Source organism: Arachis ipaensis, chromosome B06, assembly GCF_000816755.2.
Source record: "Arachis ipaensis cultivar K30076 chromosome B06, Araip1.1, whole genome shotgun sequence".
NCBI classification, from domain to species: Eukaryota; Viridiplantae; Streptophyta; class Magnoliopsida; order Fabales; family Fabaceae; genus Arachis; species Arachis ipaensis.
Genome location: NC_029790.2, coordinates 123,938,107 through 123,963,563, shown reverse-complemented (window position 1 = coordinate 123,963,563; position 25,457 = coordinate 123,938,107). Strand labels below are relative to the sequence as shown.

The following is a 25,457-nucleotide window of genomic DNA, read 5'->3' as shown; positions in this document are numbered from 1 at the left end:
ACGCTGCCGCGTGCCTTAGAGATCGGCGTCAAAAATCCAACGTCCAGAGAGTTAGGCTGGAATCGTGCGGCCCTTGTGCGTTTTGCACAAATTGGCCTACGCGATCGCATGCCCCATGCGATCGCGTCACTTGCACAAAACCAACACCCTAGGACGAGACAGAGAGTTGCACTGAAACGGTGCTGGAGTCGTGCGTTTAGCACAATTTCCAGCGACGCGATCGCGCGACCTACACGATCGCGTCATCCTTTCTTCCACCCCTTTCATGCGATCGCGCGCCCCACGCGATCGCGTCACTCCCATTTTCACCCCAACCACGCGACCGCATGCCCCACGCGGCTGCGTGGATTCGAAAATATAACCCCCCCAGCCACGCAAACCCTATCAGTCGCGCAGCCCCCCCAACCCTCTTCTCCCTCCCTTCCTCTTCCTCCCACCCAGCCACTTTCTTCCCCGTTTTACTCCTCCCGCCTACCAGGTTCCGATGCACGCCGCCTTTCTGTCCTTCGCAGTTATTTTACAATTTTTTTCTATTTCTGTTCATAATTAGGATAGGTAGATTTGCATGCTGTAGTGGATTTTTAGGTTGTTAGGTAGCTTAGGCTATGGTTAGTGGATTTAGGTCTGTTTATTTGCACTATTCTTGCTTCTGTTTTATCAAAACTGTAATTTTGCTATTCCTGTGACCTTGTTCATATGCTGTGGTTTCCTGCATTTGCTGCTTGTTACTCTGAATTTTCCTGTTTCTATTAATTATAGGTAACTGCAGCAAGTTTTTTTAATTCATATGAACTGCCTTGTTTGCTGTTTATTTTCCGGGATAATCCAATTTTAGCCAGAATGCTGCCCAACTTTTTTTTGAATTATTTTCATTAATGTTTTGGTTTGGCAATCTGAACTCTGTTGTCCTCTGCTTTACCCAAACCATTTCATTACTGCTATGGTAGACTTTCTTATCCTCTTTGATTTCCTGGTTTATAAACTGCATTTGTGATATTCTGATTCCAGTTCTCGCTTTCTTTATATCTATTTGAATCAACATCACCCTGTTTTCCTTGTTCGGTTGTGAGTTAATTCTAGTCATAAATGTGAATCCTTGTTATATGGAATATTTTCTTTATGCCACTTACTGACTCACTAATTTTAATTTACTAACTCCTTTTTCAAATTCTAACCATACTAACCTTTTAAAATCTCTTTTCTGGTTTTTTTCACTTTCCTCTAACTTTCTAACCATGGCATTATGACAATTTCTCTATTTAACTTGGATTCTGATACATTTTGGATTGTAAATTCTTCCTTTCCATATTTTAAACTACTAAACAATCCTTAATGCACATTTACTTGACTCATTTACCTTATTCTAATTCTCCTTTGCCGCTTTGAGTTTTCTTTGTTTAATTGCCTATTTGCTTCCCTATTTTTATCCATATCCTGGTTTCTCATTTTTTCAGGATGTCTGCCTCACAAAGGAAAGGAAAAGGCAAGGCTACTGGCAAGCGCAAGAGAGGAGATTCCTCCCAGTCCATCATTGACCTAATGCATGATTCCTCATGGCGGGAGAAGAACTTTACACAGTAGGAAAAAGCTGACCATCTGCTCCCTGCAAATGATCCAATAAAATTTGCAAACCGGTACTGTGAGCTGAAGTATACGGCATTTGCAAACTCCAGGAATCTATACCTGGAGAGAACTCTGAGGATTCCAGAGGCACTCCAGCAGTACACCACTGAGCAAATCAAGGAAAGAGGCTGGTTCTTTTTGGAGCGAACACTGACAGAGGTCAATGCATCTTGGGTTCGGGAATTCTACTGCAACTACTACATCACCATCCTCGATGCAGTAAACCTGAGAGGAAAGTAAATTCTGGTCACTGAGGAGGCCATAGAGGACATTCTCCAGCTCCCAGCCAAGTCCAATCAGCCTGATGGTTATTCAAAGGCTGAGGAGGACATGCGCCAGATGCAGTTTGATTGGGATGCTGTAAAGGCTCGGATAGCTCTCGACCCGACTGTTCCTTGGGAGATGGGTCAGGACACCACCATGCCTAGAGGAATCAAGAGGGCGTACTTAAATGATGAGGCTCGGTTATGGCACCAGATCTTGAGCAATTATGTCATGCCGAGTACTCATGAGACGGAGATCCCAGCTGCTATGATCACCCTCCTATGGTGTGTGCTGGAGGGTAAGGACCTTTATCTACCACGATTTATCCGGCATTATATGGCCAGGGTCCACGTCTGAGGCACCCTCCCTTTCCCGTATCTGGTTACACAGCTAGGCTGTCGAGCTGATGTGCCATGGGAGGATGCCGATGAGAGACCACCAGCGGCGGACTGCAGGAAGATCATTCCTCACAGCAGGAACTTCCTAGCCTTGGGCTACAGACCACCACCCTTCACTGCTACTGATGAGACAGCCCCACCGTCTGCTGGACCCTCTTCATCCACAGCTGCCCCTGCTACCCCTGCTGCCACCACTGCACCTCCACCCGCCTCTGAGCCCGTATACCGCCTCGTGCACCGCCTATTCCGACAGCTTGATCAGATGGAGCGCCGTAACCGACGCCGGTATGAGAGATTGGAGCGTCGCAACCAGCGACGCTATTCGCATCTGAAGCTGATGATCCGACAGGGTGGTGACATCCCCTCCAAGCCCGACACACCATCAGAGCCATCCGAGGAGGAGGAGGATGAGCACGAGGAGGAGACTCACTTCCAGGAGGAGACCCATCAGCAGGCAGACACAGAGCAGGCTGCACCACATCAGGAGGTTACGCATCAGATCGAGGCTGCAGATCCGGAGATCCCAATCCAGTCAGCACCACCTCTACAGCAGCCAGACCCTCAGCCCACCACCACCACAGAGCCTCCAGCTACCATCCCTACCAGTGATGACACCCCCTTCACACCCAGCTTGACTGAGCATCAGGGACGATGCTTCATTTAAGTGTGGGGAGGTCGCCATCTCTGGCGTTTTATTTTGGTGAACCACTACATCTCTTTTTTCTTTTATTTTGGATATTTTTCTGTATTTTTCTTTTTACTGTTATTTTCTGAGTACTTATACATTGCTACTTGTGTGTATTTTTACTCTATTTCTGCATTTTGCATTTTTAGTTCATATTTTTAGTTATTTAGTTTAGTTGGCAATTCTGACTTATTAGTGCTATAATTGTTGATTGGTTAGATGAAGAACAAAGTTATAGAAAGTAAGAATAAAAAGAAAAGTAGAGTGAATAAACCCAATAAACCCTGAGTGACTATAGGGTAAACACAAAATCCAGTGAGGGTTCAATAACTCATCAACATATATCTGTGCTTAATTTACTAATTGTTTTGCAAGTTTGTACAATATTTTTTATTTTCCATCTCATTTTCTAAAATGCTTTATTATTTAAGGGTTGGCTATATATATATATGATTCCTTGAGAATGTGAATTAATTTGACTACATGTAAGCTTTATATATGAGTGGATAAATTGGAATTGCATGACTCATTCAGGTAGGTGCATTTAGAATAGGTTGCATTGCACAACATTCCACCACTTTAACCTTACCTTATTCTTTACCTTGGATTTAGCATGAGGACATGCTATTGTTTAACCTTACCTTATTCTTGTGATTTATGTGATGTATGTGAAAAACATGTTTTCTAAGCTTTAAAATTAATTATTTTAATTACCTTTATTTCCATTCGATGCCGTGATTAGTGTGTTGAGTAGTTTCAGGTTTTCTAAGGCAGAATGACTTAAAGAATGGAAAAGGAAACGTACAAAAAATGGAAGGAAAGTGCGAAACGGAGTTTTGCAGAAACTGGTACCCACGCGATCGCATGGACGACGCGATCGCGTGCCAAGCGTGAATCAGCAGCGACGCGGCCGCATGACTGATGCGACCGCGCGCCTTAAGCAGAACGCACATGACGCGGTCGCATGACTGACGCGACCGCGTGGCAAGAAAAGCTCTGAATGACGCGACCGCGTGACCCACGCGGATGCATGACAGAGGCCATGCACCAGAAATTGCAGAAAACGCTCATAGCGAATTCTGAAGCCCTTTTGGCCCAAATCCAAGTCCAGAAGGCATAGACCAGAGGTTATGAAGTGGGGGAACGCATCCATTCAGAGGGAGCTCGCATTTTTTTACTTTCCATGATTTAGATTTAGTTTTGAGAGGGAGATTCTCTCCCTTCTCTCTTAGGATTAGGATTAGGATTAGGATTTAGGACTTCTCTTAGTTTTTAAGAGTGACTCTCGATTCAGGTTTAATATTTACTTTAATGCTTTTATTCGTACCTATAAATATTGACAACTTGACTTATGAATTATTCCATGTTATGATTTGAGTTAATGATTATTTGAGGTATTTCAGTTATTGATTGCTTTCTCTTTAATTTGTGTTACCATTGTTTTCCATCTAAGGACATTTTTATTCTAGCAATTTTACTTCTTCCCCTTTTGGTCTTGGTTAAGAAATCAGTAACTCAACATTATTAAACTCAGCATAATTGATAATCGCTATCTTGCTAATTGAACTGAACTTCAATAATCCCAACTTTTTCTTAGGAAATAAATAGGATTCGAAGGTCAAACTAATTAGTCCCTTGACTTTCCTTTACTTTAGTAAAGGTTAACTAAGTGGAATTTAGATTCAACTTTCATTATTGTTGAGAGAGATAACTAAGTTGGACTTCCAATTTCTCTTACCTTGCCAAAAGAACTGCTTTACAGTATTTATTTATTTTAATTGCCATCTACGTTACTTGCCATTTAAATCACTTGCTTCTCATCTTCTAAACCCCGATTACAACCTTTATAGCCAATAATAAGAACATACTTCCTTGCAGTTCCTTGAGAAGACGACCCGAGGTTTGAATACTCGGTTAACAATTTTTAAGGGGTTTGTTACTTGTGACAACCAAAACGTTTGTACGAAGGGATTTTTGTTGGTTTAGAGACTATATCTACAACGCAATTGTTTTTATGAACTTCTTTACTGGCAAAAATCCTAACGTCACCAACATATTTAACATTCAGTAAACATCAACTTCAAAAGACATATGCACTGTTCAAGCATTCATTCAGAAAACAAAAAGTATTGCCACCACATCAAAATAATTAAACTAGTTTCAAGGATGAATTCGAAACCATGTACTTCTTGTTCTTTTGTAATTAAAACAGTTTTCATTTAAGAGAGGTGATGGATTCATATTTATAACTTTAAGGCATAGACACTTAGACACTAATGATCATATAGTAAAGACACAAACATAAATAAAACATAAAGCTCGAAAATTGAAAAACAGGAAAATAAATAAACAAGGAGATTAAGGGATGAGTCCACCTTAGTGAGGGTGGCGTCTTCCTCTTCTTGAAGAACTAATGGTGCTTTTGAGATCCTCTATGTCTCTTCCTTGTCTTTGTTCCTCCTCCCTCATAGCTCTTTGATCTTCTCTAATTTCATGGAGGATGATGGAATGCTCTTGGTGCTCCACCCTTAGTTGTCCCATGTTAGAACTTAATTCTCCTAGGGAAGTGTTGATTTGCTCCCAATTATTCTGTGGAGGAAAGTGCATCCCTTGAGGTATCTCAGGGATTTCATGGTGGGGGATTTCCTCATGCTCTTGTTGAGGTCCATGATCTCTTGTTTGCTCCATCCTTTTCTTAGTGATGGGCTTGTCCTCTTCAATGAGAATGTCTCTGGCCTTAGGTGCCCTAGATGGTTATGGAAAAACAAAAAGCAATGCTCTTACCACACCAAACTTAGAAGGTTTGCTTGTCCCCGAGCAAAAGAAGAAAGAAGTGAGTAGAAGAAGAAGAAAATGGAGGAGATGGAGGTGTGTGAATAGGAAGGAGGGATGGTTTGAATTTAAGTGGGTGGGTGTAGGTGGGTTGTATGATGGTTTTGGAGGAGTAATGGAGGTGATTGGTGAAGGTTAATTGAGGAAGAATGTTATAAAAAGGTGTGAAGATGAGAGAAGAAGTGGTAGGGATCCTGTGGGGTCCACAGATCCTGAGGTGTTTGAGGATTTCTCATCCCTTCACCTTTTAGACGTGTAAAACGCCCTATATATGCAATCCTGGCGTTTAACGCCAGACTGCAGCATGTTTCTGGCGTTAAACGCCACTTCCTTGCTTGTTTTGGGTGTTCAACGCCAGTCTATAGCATGTTTCTGGCGTTGAACGCCAATATGGTGCATGTTTCTGGCGTTTAACGCCAGCTTTCCTCTGGGTGCAATCCTGGCATTTAAACGCCAGACTGCTGCTTGTTTCTGGCGTTTAACACCAGTTTCATGCTCTGTTCTGGCGTTAAACGCCAGCCAGATGCTCCTTACTGGCGTTTAAACGCCAATAAGCCCTTCCTCCAGGGTGTGCTATTTTCAATGCTGTTTTTCATTCTGTTTTCAATTTTTCAGTAGTTTTTGTGACTCCACATGATCATCAACCTAATAAAACATGAAATAACAAAGAGAAAATAAAATAAAAATGATTAAATAACATTGGGTTGCCTCCCAACAAGCGCTTCTTTAATGTCAATAGCTTAACAGTGAGCTCTCATGGAGCCTCACAGATAATCAGAGCAAGGTTGGAACCTCCCAACACCAAACTTAGAGTTTGAATGTGGGGGTTCAATACCAAACTTAGAGTTTGGTTGTGGCCTCCCAACACCAAACTTAGAGTTTGAATGTGGGGGTTCAATACCAAACTTAGAGTTTGGTTGTGGCCTCCCAACACCAAACTTAGAGTTTGAATGTGGGGGCTTTGATTGACTCTGCAGTGAGAGAAGCTTTTCATGCTTCCTCTCCATGGTTACAGAAGGAGATCCTTGAGTTTTAAACACAAGGTTGTCCTCATTCAGTTGAAGGACCAACTCTCTTCTGTCCACATCAATCACAGCTCTTGCTGTGGCTAGGAAGGGTCTTCCAAGGATGATGGATTCACCCTTATCCTTTCCAGTGTCTAGGATTATGAAATCAGCAGGGATGTAAAGGCCTTCAACCTTTACTAACACGTCCTCTACTAGTCCATACGCCTGTTTTCTTGAGTTGTCTGTCATCTCTAATGAGATTCTGGCAACTTGCACCTCAAAGATTCCCAGTTTCTCCATTACAGAGAGGGGCATAAGGTTTATCCCTGACCCAAGGTCACATAGAGCCTTTTCAAAGGTCATGGTGCCTATGGTACAAGGTATTAAGAACTTTCCAGGATCCTGTTTCTTCTGAGGCAATCTCAGTTGGTCCAGATCACTCAGTTTATTGGTGAGCAAGGGAGGTTCATCTTCCCAAGTCTCATTACCAAATAATTTGGCATTCAGCTTCATGATTGCACCAAGGTACTTGGTAACTTGCTCTTCAGTGACATCTTCATTCTCTTCAGAAGAAGAATACTCATCAGAGCTCATGAATGGCATAAGAAGGTTTAATGGAATCTCTATGGTCTCTAGATGAGCCTCAGATTTCTTTGGTTCCTCAAAGGGAAACTCCTTATTGATCACTGGACGTTCCAGGAGGTCTTCCTCACTGGGGTTCACGTCCTCTCCCTCCCTTGTAGGTTCGGCCATGATTGTCAATTCAATGGCCTTGCACTCTCCTTTTGGGTTTTCTTCTGTATTGCTTTGGAGAGTACTAGGAGGGATTTCAGTGATCCTTTTACTCAGCTGGCCCACTTGTGCTTCCAAATTTCTAATGGAGGCTCTTGTTTCATTCATGAAACTTAGAGTGGCCTTAGATAGACCAGAGACTATGTTTGCCAAGCTAGATGGGGTCTGCTCAGAACTCTCTGTCTTTTGCTGAGTGGATGATGGAAAAGGCTTGCTATTGCTAAACCTGTTTCTTCCACCATTATTAAAGCCTTGTTGAGGCTTTTGTTGATCCTTCCATGAGAGATTTGGGTGATTTTTCCATGAGAGATTATAGGTGTTTCCATAGGGTTCACCCATGTAATTCACCTCTGCTATTGCAGGGTTCTCAGGATCATAAGCTTCTTCTTCAGAAGATGCCTCTTGAGTACTGTTGGATGCAGCTTGCACTCTATTCAGACTCTGAGAAATCATATTGACTTACTGAGTCAATATTTTGTTCTGAGCCAATATGGCATTCAGAGTATCAATTTCAAGAACTCCCTTCTTCTGAGGCATCCCATTACTTACAGGATTCCTCTCAGAAGTGTACATGAACTGGTTATTAGCAACCATGTCAATGAGTTCTTGAGCTTCTGTAGGCGTTTTCTTTAGGTGAATGGATCCACCTGCAGAATGGTCCAGTAACATCTTTGATAGTTCAGACAGACCATCATAGAATATATCCAGAATGGTCCATTCTGAAAGCATGTCAGAAGGACACTTTTTGGTCAGTTGCTTATATCTCTCCCAAGCTTCATAGAGGGATTCTCCTTCTTTCTATCTGAAGGTTTGAACATCCACTCTAAGCTTACTAAGCTTTTGAGGAGGAAAGAACTTGGCTAAGAAAGTCGTGACCAGCTTATCCCAAGAGTTCAGGCTATCCTTAGGTTGGGAGTCCAACCATACTCTAGCTCTGTCTCTTACAGCAAACGAGAAAAGCATAAGCCTGTAGACCTCGGAATCAACCCCATTGGTCTTAACAGTATCACAGATCTACAAGAATTCAGTTAAGAACTGAAAAGGATCTTCGGATGGAAGTCCATGAAACTTGCAGTTCTGTTGCATCAGAGAAACTAATTGAGATTTAAGATCAAAATTGTTTGCTCCAATGGCAGGGATTGAGATGCTTCTTCCATGTAAATTAGAATTAGGTGCAGTAAAGTCACCAAGCATCCTCCTTGCATTGTTAATATTTTTGACCACATCTTCTTCTTTTTCGAAAATTTCTGTCAGATTTTCTCCATAGAGTTGTGCTTTGGCTTCCCTTAGCTTCCTCTTCAGAGTCCTTTCAGGTTCAGGATCAGCTTCAACAAGAATGTTCTTGTCCTTGTTCCTGCTCATATGAAAAAGAAGAGAACAAAAAATAATAGGAATCCTCTTTGTCACAGTAGAGAGGTTCCTTTATGTGAGTAGAAGAAGAGAAGAATATAAAAAAGAGAAGAGGAAAAACTCGAACTCAGAGAGGGAGATCGGGTTCGAATTTTGGGTGGAAGAGAAGTGTTAGTAGATGAATAAATAAATAGAAGGAGATTAGAGATGAGAAAGAAATTCAAAAATTAAACAAGATAAAATAAAAATATTTTAAAATTAAATTTAAAATTCGAAAATTAAAATTGAAATTAAATTAAAATTAAAACAATTAGTTAATTAAAATGAAATTTTGAAAAAGAGGGAAGGAATTTTCGAAAATTAAAGGTAGAGAGTTAGTTGGGCAGTTTTGAAAAAGATATGATTGAAACAAAAAGATATGATTGATTAAAAAAGATTTGAAATTTGTTTTTGAAAAAGATATGATTGAAATTGAAAAAGATATGATTGAAACAAAAAGATAAGATTGATTGAAAAAGATTTGAAAGTCAATTAAAAAAAAGATATGATAAGGAATTGAAAAGATTTAAAATTTGAAAACTAAAGTTGATTACTTGACTAACAAGAAACAAAAAGATATGATTTTAAAATTTAAAGATTGAACCTTTCTTAATAGACAAGTAACAACTTAATATTTTTGAATCAATCATATTAAATGTTGGTATTAAATTTGAAAATATGAAATAAGAATAAGAAAAAAATTTTGAAAATTAATTTGAAATTTTCGAAAATTATGAAAGAAAAATGAAAAAGATTTGAATTTTTTTGAAAAAGATTTTTGAAAAAGATAAGATTTTCAAATTGAAAATTTGACTTGACTCATAAGAAACAATTGGATTTTAAAAAGTTTTGAAAAAGTCAATCCAAATTTTCGAAATTTATGAGTGAAATAAGGGAAAGATATTTTTTTGATTTTTGAATTTTTAATGATGAAAGAGAAAAACAATAAAAAGACTCAATGCATGAAATTTTGGATCAAAACATGTGATGCATGCAAGAACACTATGAATGTCAAGATGAACACCAAGAACACTTTGAAGATCAAGATGAACATCAAGACTTATTTTTGAAAAATTTTCAAGAAAAGAAAACATGCAAGACACCAAACTTAGAAATTTGTAAACTTTAGACACTAACAAATTGAAAATGCATATGAAAAACAAGTAAAGACACAAAACAAGAAAATAAGATGATCAAACAAGAAGACTGGCCAAGAACAACTTGAAGATCATGAAGAATGCAATGCATGAAATTTTCGAAAATAATTTTTAGAAAATTAAAAAGATGCAATTGACACCAAACTTAAAACTTGACTCTAGACTCAAACAAGAAACATCAAATTATTTTTGATTTTATGATTTTATAAATTTTTTTTTGGTTTTTTTCGAAAATTATTTTGGGAAAAATGAAAAAGAAGAAATATATTTTTTTTGAAAAGTTTTCGAAAATAAAAAGAATAAAAACAAAGACTTAAAATTAAAATAAAATTACCTAATCTGAGCAACAAGATGAACCGTCAGTTGTCCAAACTCGAACAATCCCTGGCAACGGCGCCAAAAACTTGGTGTGCGAAATCGTGATTGTTCCTTCCTTGGTAACGGCGCTAAAAACTCAATACGCACGTTCATGTTCTTAATTCTGTTTCACAACTTCGTACAACTAACCAGCAAGTGCACTGGGTCGTCCAAGTAATAAACCTTACGTGAGTAAGGGTCGATCCCATGGAGATTGTCGGCTTGAAGCAAGCTATGGTCACCTTGTAAATCTCAGTCAGGCGGATTCAACTGATTTTATGAATTGATAAGTAAAAGATAAATAAAATATAAAATAGGATAGTGGTACTTATGTAATTCATTGGTGAGGATTTCAGATAAGCGTATAGAGATGCTTTCGTCCCTCTGAACCTCTGCTTTCCTGCTGTCTTCATCCAATCCTTCCTACTCCTTTCCATGGCAAGCTGTATGTTGGGCATCACCGTTGTCAATGGCTACTTCCCGTTCTCTCAGTGAAAATGGTCTAAGATGCTCTGTCACAGCACGGCTATTCATCTGTCGGTTCTCGATCATACTAGAATAGGATCCATTGATCCTTTTGCGTCTGTCACTACGCCCAGCACTCACGAGTTTGAAGTTCGTCACAGCCATCCCTTCCCAGATCCTACTCGGAATACCACAGACAAGGTTTAGACTTTCCGAATCTCAAGAATGGCCATCCATGGGTTCTAACTTATACCACGAAGATTCTAATATCTCGGACTCGGTCCTCTGTATTAGATATCTAAGAGATATTCATTCTAGCTTGTTTGCATGTAGAACGGAAGTGTTTGTCAGGCACGCGTTCATAAGTGATAATGATGATGAGCGTCACATAATCATCACATTCATCATGTTCTTGGGTGCGAATGGATATCTTAGAATAGGAATAAGCTTGAATTGAATAGAAAAACAGTAGTACTTTGCATTAATCTTTGAGGAACAGCAGAGCTCCACACCTTAATCTATGGTGTGTAGAAACTCTACCGTTGAAAATACATAAGTAATGAAGGTCCAGGCATGGCTGAGAGGCCAGCCCCCAAACGTGATCTAAAGATCAAAAGGTAATCCAAAGATATAAACATAATAGTAAAAAGTCCTATTTATACTAAACTAGTTACTAGGGTGTGCATAATTGAGTAAATGATGCAGAAATCCACTTCTGGGGTCTACTTGGTGTGTGCTTGGGCTAAGCATTGAGCTTTACACGTGTAGAGGCTTCTATTGGAGTTGAACGCCAGTTTGTAGCCTGTTTCTGGCGTTGAACTCCACTTTGCAACCTGTTTCTGGCGTTTGACTCCAGAATGCAGCATGGAGCTGGAGTTCAACGCCAGTTTACGTCATCTAAACTCGGACAAAGTATGGACTATTATATATTGCTGGAAAGACCTGGATGTCTACTTTCCAATGCAATTGAGAGCGCGCCATTTGGAGTTTTGTAGCTCCAGAAAATCCACTTTGAGTGCAGAGAGGTCAGAATCCAACAGCATTTGCAGTCCTTTTTCAGCCTGAATCAGATTTTTGCTCAGGTCCCTCAATTTCAGCCAGAAATTACCTGAAATCACAGAAAAACACACAAACTCATAGTAAAGTCCAGAAATGTGAATTATTATTTCACAACTACCAACTTTATAATTTGAATATAGGAAATAATCCAATAATTATAAAATTGGATAATAAATCATAACTTGTCTCAAATTCAATAAATCACAACTTGCCTTAATTATCTTTAATAAAATAATCTCTAAAATTAAGGCTATAAATAACTATATGATTTGAGACTTGATCATAATAAGAATTTTCAAAAGTTCTGGGTCTTACACCAGCCAAGCTTTCAGTGAAAGCTTCGGTCCAAAATACTAGACATGGCCAATGGCCAGCCAAGCTTTAGCAGATCATTACATTCAACAGCAAGATTGATAGAAATCAACAAGCTCTTGTGATGATAAGTTGAAACCTTGGTCCAAAAGATTAGACATGGCTTCATAGCCAGCCAGACTTCAACAAATCATCATGAAACTCTAGAATTCATTATTAAGAATTCTGAAGACATAGAATAATTTATTTATTTTATATATTTTTTTTGAAAATTTTTTGAAAATAAAAATAATAAAAAACAAAAAGCTTAAAATTAAAATAAAATTACCTAATCTGAGCAACAAGATGAACCGTCAGTTATCCAAACTCGAACAATCCCCGGCAACGGTGCCAAAAACTTGGTGCACGAAATTGTGATCTCAACGACGCCAAAAACTTGGTACGCACGTTCATAATCTCAATTCTTATTCACAACTCTGCACAACTAACCAGCAAGTGCACTAGGTCGTCCAAGTAATAAACCTTACGTGAGTAAGGGTCGATCCCACGGAGATTGTCGGCTTGAAGCATGCTATGGTCATCTTGTAAATCTCAGTCAGGCAGATTCAAATGGTTATGAGGTTTTGATAATTAAAATATAAATAAAATATAAGATAAGATAGAGATACTTATGTAAAGTGAGAATTTCAGATAAGCGTATGGAGATGCTTTGCTTCTTCTGAATCTCTGCTTTCCTACTGCCTTCATTCAATCATTCATACTCCTTTCCATGGCAAGCTGTATGTTGGGGGATCACCATTGTCAATGGCTACCGTCCGTCCTCTCAGTGAAAATGGTCCAAATGCGCTGTCACCGCACGGCTAATCATCTGTCGGTTCTCACTCATGTTGGAATAGGATCCATTGATCTTTTTTGCGTCTGTCACTACGCCCAACACTCGCGAGTTTGAAGCTCGTCATAGTTATCCCATCCCAAATCCTACTCGGAATACCACAGACAAGGTTTAGACTTTTCGGATCTTAAGAATGTTGCCAATTGATTCTAGCTTATACCACGAAGACTCCGATTTTTTGGAATGGAGGCTAAAAGATATGCATTCAAGCTTGTTTTCATGTAGAACGGAAGTGGTTGTCAGACACGCGTTCATAGGTAAGAATGGTGATGAGTGTCACATAATCATCACATTCATCATGTTCTTGGGTGAGAATGAATATCTTAGAATAAGAATAATCATGAATTGAATAGAAAAACAATAGTACTTTGCATTAATTCATGAGGAACAGCAGAGCTCCACACCTTAATCTATGAGGTGTAGAAACTCCATCGTTGAAAATACATAAGTGATGAAGGTTCAGGCATGGCCGTGAGGCCAGCCTCCAAATGTGTACAGTATGATCTATGATATCCTAAAACTGATCAAGGATATAAAATAAATCACTAAAAGTAGTTTTTATACTAAACTAGTAGCTAGGGTTACAGAAAATAAGTAACTAAGTGCAGATAGTGCAAAAATTCACTTCCGGGGCCCACTTGGTGTATGTTTGGGCTGAGCATTGAAGCTTTCACGTGTAGAGACTCTTCTTGGAGTTAAACGCCAGCTTTGGTGCCAGTTTGGGCGTTTAACTCCAGCTTTTATGCCAGTTCTGGCGTTTAACACCATAATAGGGTAGAATGGTCATTCAAACGCCAGTTTGCGTTATCAAAACTCGGGCAAAGTATGGACTATTATATATTGCTAGAAAACCCAGGATGTCTACTTTCCAACGAAATTAAGAGCGTGCCAATTGGGTTTCTGTAGCTCCAGAAAATCCATTTTGAGTACAGGGAGGTCAGAATCCAACAGCATCTGCAGTCCTTTTTCAGCCTCTGAATCAAATTTTTGCTCAGGTCCCTCAATTTCAGCCAGAAAATACCTGAAATCACAGAAAAACACACAAACTCATAGTAAAGTCCAGAAATATGAATTTTGCTTGAAAACTAATAAAAATATACTAAAAAGTAGCTAGATCCTACTAAAAACTACCTAAAAACAATGCCAAAAAGCGTATAAATTATCCGCTCATTACTAACACCAGCATGTATCCTGGTTCGGTTGCCTTATGCTATGCAACCTACGTCCAGTCTCCTCCACAACAATGGAAGAATTTTCACTATATTTAACAGTATTACATACACCAATTTCACATGATTGACCCAATCCTTTCACACTGAAGTTCTAACCTAACTTGACATTGGCTATGCTAATACCTAACTATTCACTCTTAGTGCTAACCCAAAAAGGGATACCTCACAGGTACAAGATACAAGACATAGACATACCTAAAGAAATCTGAAATAAACTCTAGGCTCTTCTCTCAAGTGTTTCACTCAGCCTTTTTTCACTCATGGCTTTTACTTGAGCTCTCTCAATATGCCTTTTCTCACAAGAAATTACAAAAAGATAAACATAGAAAAGTACATTACAATCTGTAAAACATGAAGGAGATTGATTTCATCAACAGCCTCTTCGCTATGTGCAAAACTAGATTTACAAACCTCAGCTTGAGTTCTTCAGTATTGGCCGAATGCTTCTTTGAAAGAAAGCATTATCCAAGTAGAGGAACTTCTTTTTCAGAACACAACTCTCAAACTCTGGTTTTCTCTCCTTGCTTCTGAATGAGCAGAAAGTCTTCTTTTATCTCCTTACATGTTGCTGGGTTCTTCTTCCAAGGTCAACACCTTGAGCCTTGAGCTTCACCAACCCACAGATTCACTTTTTCTCATTAAACCTTAGAGTAAAAACTTTGCTTCTGACTTCTCCATCTTGACTGAAAGCCATAAAGCAACAACCACAAGAGTCTTCCAATGGTCGACTTAATCTGAGCCCTTGAAAACTAACTTGGTCCCCAAGACATGTTTGAGACCGTGGATTTACAGTAGAGAGGAACAGAAATCCTCTTTTCCATATAGCTTAAAATGAAGATACAGAGAATTGAAGATGAAGAGAAGAAATTGTGTTGCATGCAAGAGAAAACGTATTACCTTGAACTTTCTGATATTTTCTTGATATGGTTGATTAGACCTCACCCTTCTTTGCTTAACCTTCTCTTTCCTTCTTCTTTCATGACTAGCTTAGGGACTAAGCTCTCTTTCTTACTTTTTCTAAGTTCAGTGATTTGACTAAGACAGAGAAGAAAGGAACGTTGCTTTGGAAACAATGAGAGAGAGTGAAGACTTCAATATTGTATGAGAAGCTTGGTGGGATCAACTTGAATTGATGGACATAGGCTTGGATCGGTTTTGATTTGCTTGGCCCGATGGTTCCTTTCTTTGTTTCTTTTGGGCTCCACTTGATTAACCATCCTATTAGCCTTGATGTTTTTATTTTCATTCCAATTTGGGCTGCTTGATTTAATTTTGGCCTGCAACAATTTTATAAATAATTAGCAACATATAATTATTAACACTCAACACTAATTATTTATTTTTCCCAAAAATAATGTTTGTCATCACTAATTAATTTATTTAATTTCTTAACTCAACATATACATATATTGGAGTTTGATTTTGGGCCTTGAAAGGCTTGGTAGAGGATTAGTGTTGATGCTTTGGTGATTTTGGGCCTTGGAGCTGTGTTTGGCTTAGTGGGTTGCCTTGGACAAACGTGGAAATTGGCCAAGGTATAGTTTAGGTTTCCTGTATATAATATATAATGTCGTGTGAAAACTTAGGCTAGAGAACCATAGGGTAAGCTGGAATGATTATGTGTATTGAATGTTTAATGATAATGATATGAAGTGAGCATGTGTGGTGTTCACTTGATTTTGTTAGTATTGGAATGATGAATGATGATGTAATGATGTTTGAAGCACTTGTGACCATGGCAATATGTATATATATAGATTGATATGTTGGTGTTTGTTGTCAACTTGTAAATTTTAGGTTGAAGTGAGATGTTATTGAGTTGAAAAATGGTAGGATTGCAAAGATTGTTGTGATATTATTAAGGGTAAGTTATAGTGATGATTATAGGTATGATGGATTGGGTTAGAATGAGCTTTAAAAAGAAAATGAGGTTTTAAGGTTTTTGTGAAATTTGGTTTTTGGCCGGACTTCGGCGACCCATAACTTGGCTTCCGGACCTCCAAGTGATTTCAAACTTGTTTCTTATAAAAATTGGGTCTGTGAAGTTTACGCCATTCGAAGAATGGATGAAAAATGATTTAAAACGAAAAAGTTATGTGCGTTGGAAGTTTGAGGTTAGAAATTAAAATTCTGCAGCTTTTGAAACTTAGTGAAATTTTTCGAAAAACGCATGTTCACGCGTACGCATTGCCCATGCGTACGCGTGACATGGAATTTTTGCGTACGCATATACCCCTTCGCGGACAAACGCTACTGCCTGGGTTGCATGCGTACGCGTAATCAGGGGATGCGTACGCGTCTTGCCCAAAACGTGTACGCGTGACCCACGCGTACGCGTGGCCCTGTTTTCATCAAAAACAAATTTTGTGTTTTAAAGCTCAAACTCGAACCTCTAGATTTCTATTTTCATTTCTTTAGTCTAAATATTGTTAGTAGGCCTAGTCATAGAATGAAGTTAGGAAATTGTGGTAACCTGAAGGTGAAGAAAGATTTGTTTAAAAGGTAATAAGTGATTAGAGGAGATGGTATTTGATCGATAAAGATGATGAAAATGGTATAAGAGGTAATTAAGAGAGTAAAGTGACATTAATAATGATGAGATGAGACATGAATCTTTATGATGTTGAATAATTAAGAATGATGAGATGAGACGTGACTCACTGTGAGATTGGAAATGATAAATTGTAAGAAACGATTGAATAATTTGAGCTTAGGGCGTTGCCCTCCCCATGTCAGCCATGATTTTTTCCGTGATTATTATTGAGCTTGGGGTGTTGTTTCCTCCATGTCAGCCTGGGATTCATCCCATGGATAACATTCAGCTTGGGGTATTATCTTTCCCATGTCAGCTTGGGGTATTGTTTTCCCCATGTCAACTTGGGTGTTGTCTCTTCTCCCCATGCCAGCTTGGGATTCATCCCATGGATATTATTGAGCTTGGGGGTGTTCTCTTCCCCATGTCAGCTTGGGAATTCTCCCCATAGTGTATTTTTGAGCTTAAGAACATGTCGGGATGGCTACGTAACCGACAGTTGATATCAACGGCTATAGGATAGGCATGCATCATATGCATCTGTATGTATGGCTTGTTTGTGCATTAATTGAGATTGCCTAATTGATTATAATATGCTAATTGTCATAATTGATATCTGTATTATCTGTATTCTACCTGTGCTTGCTTTGTCTACTTATCTGTCTTTGTAATTACCGAAGATGGATGAACGGAGGAAAGGCCGAGAGATTGAGGATTCTATTTAAGTTCCAGCTAGATTTAAGGAGGTGATTTAGTTGAGAAAGCCTTAGAGAACCACCCTGATTTATGGTTTCTGTTTAGTTCTTTAAGTTTTATAATCTGAGTGTCGGTGTTCTAGGATTGTCTCTGGCATTCCCAAGACCTTATATATTATGTGCGTGACACCTTTACCATGCTGAGAACCTCTGGTTCTCACCCCATACTGTGTTGTGTTTTTCAGATGCAGGTCGAGAGGCTCCTCGTTAGGCGTCTGGACTTCTGAAGCGGAGTAGTTCCTGGGTTTATTTTGATATATATATTATGTATATACATATACTTAACTCTCTCCGATTGACTTGTTATTTTGTTCCTCTTAGAGGCTAATGGAGAGCTAGGATTTTATTTATGTATTTTGGGCTTTGGGATATGTATATATGTATGTAAATATTCTCCGACCAGCCTTGGTTTCGCAAGCTGAGTTAGGAGCTTGTTATTTTGTATCTTTTTGGCTCTCTACCCCTAGTTTCTGTTATATTATGTTCGTTGACTGTCGGTTTCTTTGCACGCAGGTAACCACGTTCCTGAGCATTGCGCTTTTTATTTTCACAAATTTTGTTTTACCAATCCTTCAAGACTCCTAGTATACTACATTCTTTTGACTATTACATATATTTATATCCTATCTTAGAGGATGTAGCGCCTCACCACCTCTGTTTTACATCCTAGGTATAAAGCTCTGTGTGGTAGAGTGTTACAAGTTTCAGTTCATTGAAAATTTAATATATCTAAATATAAATTATATCCTAATATAATAATGAAGTTTCAATGCATAAAATTTTTAAAGTAAAAGTATATTCGAATGAAAGTATTATTTAACCGTGTTTTTCAATTTTATGATTTTATTATTTTTATCCCTATTTTAGATAATATTTATTAATTTTTAATCATTATTTTACAATTTTTGAAATAGAATTTTCTGTCAAAATAATATATCTCTTTCCTAGAATTGTAAAATCTAATAATTTTTCATATGCATATTAAATACTAATTTGGGAACTAATTCTTATATACACCGTGAAAGAAGAGTTATTTTTTCTCTAATTAGTTATCACAAATATTTAAGAAAAGAGAGAAAAAAATATAATAAAAAAGGATAAAAAAATTGATGAATGGTTATAAACTATAACATGTGGCTTAAAATTTTTTATTCTGAGAGGAAAATATCTCTAGTTTCGGAAGGATAGAATTAAATATCTCATGTTTATCGTTAATTTAAACTAATTAATATAGAACACAACATGATTAATATATGTATATGTCGTAATTTATTGACTAACGACATATTTTTAAATAATAAATATGACACGATTTTGATGGTTAATGATAATATTTTCGTTGACCGTCAAATAAAAAGATGACAAATAGAGTTATTGTTAGTTAAGTTAATCTTTATTTAAGTGATTATTCACGATTTATCTCTTTTACTAGAAGATACTATTTGTTGACCATTGAATATGAAGGTAATAAGTGTCTATCACAGTACATAAGAGAATTTTCACCAACTATAAAAAGCCACCAAAAAAATATGCTCACAACTCAATTTAGTATAACAAAAAATAATGTTTCATAACCAATAAAATTTATTATTTTTAATTAATATTAGCAAATATTTTAAAGTTTAAGTACTAAATTTTAAATTTTAAATACTAAAATTAACTCCTAACAATATAAAAATAAAATGTTAGCTAACAGTATTAAGTATTAACTAATATTAATAAAAATTATTATCTTTAACATTTTTCTGATTTTCGCAAGAAAATATATGCAAATAATTTTTATGATTCACATGTATTAATTATTTGAATTTAATTTATATAACAAATATCACTGTGAAATAGATTTTTATAGACATCCAACTAACATATCAATACATAAGCAAATAAACTTCACATAACCACCGATTATAGCTTGAAAGGCTCATGAATACTATAAATATATTTGATTAGAAAAAAAATAGAAAATTATTAAATGGTATCAATACATAAGAACTAAAATAATCTAAATTAAGATAGTTAATATAAGGATCCAAAATGACAGCAATCATGTTAACATATGTAGGTATTTGAGTACATGTTTGTTGTGACAGAGTAATAACAGAAAGTAGGAAAGGAAATAAAAAGAAGGGAGAGTAATCTAGTTGCAAGTTCACATCAACATGAAACTGATCCTTCATTAAAGAAAACAAATGTTGTTATCATATATATGCCCATCGACTTTTAAGGGAACAAGAAATCCAACAAAATTTTTAAATTTAACAACTTTATTATCTATAAAACTATGTTAGATCTCACGCATTAACATGCAATTTACAACTAGTTGATAAAAGCAAGCTAGCAACAATGGTGGCTGATATGTGCGTGTCGATTAAAGCAGGAAGCTCTGATTATTTGGAGAAACATCCAGAGCGTAGAATATCATTTTCCCAAAATTTTTACATTATTGGAGTTACTTTTGCGGCTGGTATTGGTGGCCTTCTATTTGGTTATGATACTGGTACATTATACATATATGCGTATTTTCTACCATTTCATTAATTAAAAAAAAAAGAAGGAAATGATATAGCATATATTTTGTTTTCATTTGTAGGTGTGATATCTGGCGCTCTCTTGTACATAAAAGATGATTTTGAAGTTGTAAAGAACAGTAGTTTTCTTCAGGTAAAAGAGAGAGAGTGTCTTTTTTTTTTCATTTTCTTTTAATTTGGTAGCTTGTAATTATGACCATAGTTATATAAAACGCAATATGTTCTGGTAGGAGAATTGGTAGGTGGTACGCAATACATCACATTTAAAATTTTTAATGGGAAAATTATATATATATAGCTTTCGACAACAAAGATAAATTGTGAATTCATGTAACTATGACTACGACGCAGTAGGACTAGAGTAGAGTGCCATTTTGTAGCAATTATATGTTCTCATTTTGTATGTTTGCAGGAACTAATAGTTGCCATGGCCTTAATTGGTGCAATTTTCGGTGCCGCCATTGGTGGTTACATTAATGATTCTTTAGGGCGTAAGGCTGCCACTATTGTGGCAGATATTTGTTTCGCAGTAGGATCACTCTTGATCGCCGTCGCACCAAATCCCACACTTATCATAGTTGGCCGGTTTTTTGTTGGCCTAGGTGTAGGTTTCGCCTCTGTTACTGCTCCTATGTATATCGCAGAAGTATCACCGTCTGAAATAAGAGGTGGATTAGTTAGTGTCAATTGTCTTATGATCACAACTGGCCAATTTCTTTCCTTTGTCATCAATTATGGTTTGACTAGAGTAAGCATATCCAACTCTTTAGCTAACAATACCAATAGTAATAATTTTGTCTTCGTCCATCTTGATTTTCTAAGAGCAAAATTATGTGTGCAGGTTCCTGGAACATGGCGTTGGATGCTTGGAATTGCAGGTACACCAGCTGTTATTCAGTTGGTTCTTATGGTCTTTCTTCCTGAGTCCCCCAGATGTCTATATTTGAAGGTAAATGATGATATAAGATCAATGATCATTCATGTGAAGTTCTCTTTATGCAAAAATTATAGGTAATAACTATTAGATAATTTGACATGTTGAACTAAAGAGTAATGTTGGAAACCAAATTTTTTTTTAAACTAACATCAGCCAATTTTGTTATTTTGTTTATCTTAAATTCTAGATCCTAAAACTTAAATTATAAATATAAGATCTAAAGTTGACTAATGTTAGCTAACTAAAAATTAGTTTCCTGTACTTTTTTTTAACTAAATTATCATCTAATGATTATCAACTATTATTTTCATATGAAGACAATTTTATGTCAGTAGTCACCTATAAAATTTGGGTAAAATAAATCCTTATATTGATTTTTTTGGTACAATAATTAAAAGTTTAGTTACTTTTAACTTGCAGAATAGGAAGGAGGAGGCCACCAATGTTCTTTCTAAGATATACCCATCTCCTCGGTTGGAGGACGAAATAGATATTCTTGAAGCTCACATGGAGCAAGAACAAAAGGATAAGGTCAAAGTTAAATACAGTGATGTATTTAAGTTGAAAGAAATCAGAGTTGCATTCATATGTGGCGCTGGACTTCAAGCATTCCAACAACTTACCGGTATTAGTGTTATAATGTACTATAGCCCAACAATCATTCAATTGGCTGGCTTCAAATCAAACGAATCGGCTTTGTTCTTATCCCTCATTGTTTCTGCAATTAATGCCGGTGGCACAATTATTGGCATTTACCTTATTGACATTGTAGGGCGAAAGAAGCTTACACTTAGTAGCTTAATAGGTGTGGTTGGATCATTAATCCTACTATCTGCTTCATGTTATGTTAGAGGACATGGCAACCCGAGTTTAGTTTATGGATGGCTTGCTGTTGCGGGTTTGGCTTTGTATATTATATTCTTTGCACCTGGAATGGGTCCTGTTCCTTGGGCTCTGAACACAGAGATATATCCTGAAGAGTTTAGAGGAATATGTGGTGGCATGTCTGCAACAATTAATTGGGTTGGTAGTGTCATCATGTCTATTAGCTTCCTTTCTTTTGTGGATGCTATTGGGCTTGGTGAGAGTTTTATGATTCTTTTGGCTATTGCTTGTGTTGCGATAATTTTTGTGATTTTCTATATGCCAGAGACAAAAGGATTGACTTTTGAAGAAGTTTCAAATATTTGGAAAGAGAAAGCCTATGGAAAAGATAAAAACATAGAGAGCATGGTTGAGACAGCAAGTACATGATCAACAACTTTTTCCAATACATTTAAGACTTGTGAAAGCACGAAAAGTCATAAAGTTAGGGTTTGAACATGAAATGAAGAAGAACAAAAAATAAAAGGAGAAGAAATGAAAGATGCAATATATATGTGCATGCGCATGTGTCTGTGTCCTTATTGGTAGCTTTGGCCAAAGAGTTCAAAACACCATCCATGTGGTTGGCTATATAGTTGATCAGGATCATGTCTTCTTCCATGGTCCATGGCCCTTTTCTCACTTCCAAATCTTGAGACATGTTGAGAGAGTGAGAGAGATAGAGAGAGAGAGAGAGAGACTTTGGAAGGGGTGTTAAGGGAGAAGACTCTAATGACGTGTGTGACAAGCAATGTAGAGTTAGTTAGCATTACAGAGTTAGTTAGAGGAAGTGAGAATCTGTTATAAGATTAGTTGAGTGTTAGTTATTGATGTGTTTCTATCTTTCACTCTTAGTGTGTAAATAAGTGAGGAAGCTTCGTATGTAAATTAATACATTCTTCCAACATCAATTCAATTTAATATTTAGTTCATTCTCTTAGCTTTCTTTCTAGTTTTCATACTCTCAACTTGGCAACACAGTGTTCATCAACTTGCTTAATGTGCTTCTAGATCCTAGTCCTCAAGTATTTCTTGATCTCGTTTCTAGTTCCTCCCAGTATATACTTGGCTATTTTCGACCATGTACAGTCATTATGATTTGATTAATTTATTATGGACAAAAAATGTCATTTTATTACATTAGAATGAACTCAAATCTTATTCAAAAATATTTGATTGATAAATTTTACAAAGATATAAAATAAATAGTTTAATTTTTATGTACTGATATTATATAACGTTTAATTTGACATAGTCATATAATCAAATCTGTTAATTTGGATAACTATTCACACCGATCAATGTAAAAAGTTTACTAACGTCATATTATGTTACTGCTCACATATGTAAAACTACTTTATTAAGAACGAAGGCTACGGTAGTTATACAATTTTAACAATATTTAAAAAGTGTTGTTAAAATTAAAATAATATTTTTAATATTAAAAAATATTTTTAATTTTAAAAAAACTATTATATTGAAAAAATATAAAAATGTGTTACTTTAAATACCATATATTTATATATATCAACCTTGCTATATATAAAAAATGAAAAATTATATTTTTATAAATTATCTTCCATATTTTTGTAATCAATCTCTAAATTAAAAAATATTAAGTTTATATATTTATGATATACTATCTATGATGTCATATAGTACAAGGGCAGTTGAAAATCAATATTAGAATAAATACATAAATGATCTCTTCTACTATGACTAATTTTTTAATTACATGACACAAATATAAAAAGATAAGATTCACCTCTTCATCTCTCACTTTTTAGACAAATCATGTACAAATTCTTTAAGAACCAAAGAAATTTTTTACATAAATGTGTCAAGAGAGTGTCTACTACTAATATGTGGGATTGAGAGAAAGCTAGTTAGTTAAAACATGTGCAATGATTTCTTGAAAAAGAAGGTATGAATTGAATTTAAAATTTACTAATTAAATAGTTTCATACAGGTTTATAGCAAATGAAAGTTTTCACATACCGATAATATTAGTGTTTCAACTATAGTGTCTTCTATAGTGCATAACTTTTCAACTATTTAATATAAAAAGTAAAAGGTGGGGTCCACCATAGCCAGGGACGGAGCTAGATAAAAGATTAGAGAGGACCAAAAATATTTATATAATAAAATAAGACTAAAATAAAATTTTAAGGAAACTAAACTGAAATTTACATATAATTTACATATAAAAAATTAAAATTAAGGGGGCCATTGCCCCCCTTAGCTACAATGTAGCTCTGCCCTGACCATAGCCTCTCTCACTTTTTAGGAAATTTAGTAAAATTTTCCATAATTTATATATATAGAAGAGGGCTAAAATATAAAACAAGTCTTCTACTCTAGTGAAAAAAAAAGTTGAATTTTCTCGATTTTATAATTAATATTAAAACAAATATATAAAATAATTTAACCTTTTTAGATTGTTAAGATGTTAGGCTAATAATTGGGCTTATTTATTTGTAGGTTATAGCATTATCGATTAGTCATATGGAACATGCAAATCTGAGAAAGGAAAAATAAGAAATAAAGAACTTTTGAATTTTTCTTGTATGTGTGAGCTACGTAGAGTACATAATGTGATCACTTTTAAAATTGTTCAGCCTAAATTGAAAGCTGATATGTTTTATTGTTTTATTCATAAATGATGCTACAGAGATAACAAGTTGTGACTACAAAGCTAAGATATCTAAATTTTTTTTTATATAACTCGATCGAATTTTGAGTTGTATAATATCATTAGTGAAGTTGGGGTAATACAGCTTGGTGAAATGTTAAACCTCATTCATATGAAGCCAATGAAATGTTAATATTTTTAGGTAAATGTTGTTGAAAATTTTAAATTATATTATATTTATTAAATTATTTAATTTGAGACGTATGAAGCTAACAACATTATCATATACTCATAATAATATAGAACGTACTATATCATATTGTAGTTCGCTTTTAAATAAACTCTACAATATACTAACAAAATAAATGTTATATTTATCATATTTGAAATTAAATATAAAAACTTTTAACCATGCCATACATCTATATATATTAAATAGAGTGTCACGAGTTAACATAATTAACCTCATTAAATACTACTAGTCACTAATAATTAGCTTATAAGATTTACGAAGTATACAAATATCATCCAAATTAAATATGACAGATAATAAAAGAGTATGCGGTAATATTAAATTATACGTAAAAGAACATATTATGTCATACTACATGAGAGAATTTTGACCAGCTCTAAAAATCCACCAAAGAGATATACTCCCAACTCAACTTACTATAAAAAAAAATATTATTACATAATCAATAACATTTATTATTTTTAATTAATATTTGGCTAATATTTTATACT

At 36.0% G+C, this 25,457-nt stretch overlaps 1 protein-coding gene across 1 annotated transcript; it reads left to right on the top strand.

Moving 5' to 3' along the window:
- LOC107647619 (inositol transporter 1-like) lies at positions 20,108–22,471 on the top strand. Its single transcript, XM_016351686.2, has 5 exons — positions 20,108–20,249; positions 20,343–20,413; positions 20,693–21,028; positions 21,122–21,229; positions 21,638–22,471. Exons 1-5 carry the CDS (start codon positions 20,108–20,110, stop codon positions 22,469–22,471), a joined length of 1,491 nt encoding a protein of 496 aa, XP_016207172.2.

Excerpts from the sequence above, each read along its gene's own strand:
- LOC107647619 (XM_016351686.2), top strand. The coding sequence starts at position 20,108 with ATGTGCGTGTCGATTAAAGCAGGAAGCTCTGATTATTTGGAGAAACAT. Across the intron at positions 20,250-20,342 it reads TCTATTTGGTTATGATACTG|GTGTGATATCTGGCGCTCTC; the intron begins GTACATTATACA and ends TTTCATTTGTAG. Across the intron at positions 21,029-21,121 it reads TCAATTATGGTTTGACTAGA|GTTCCTGGAACATGGCGTTG; the intron begins GTAAGCATATCC and ends TTATGTGTGCAG.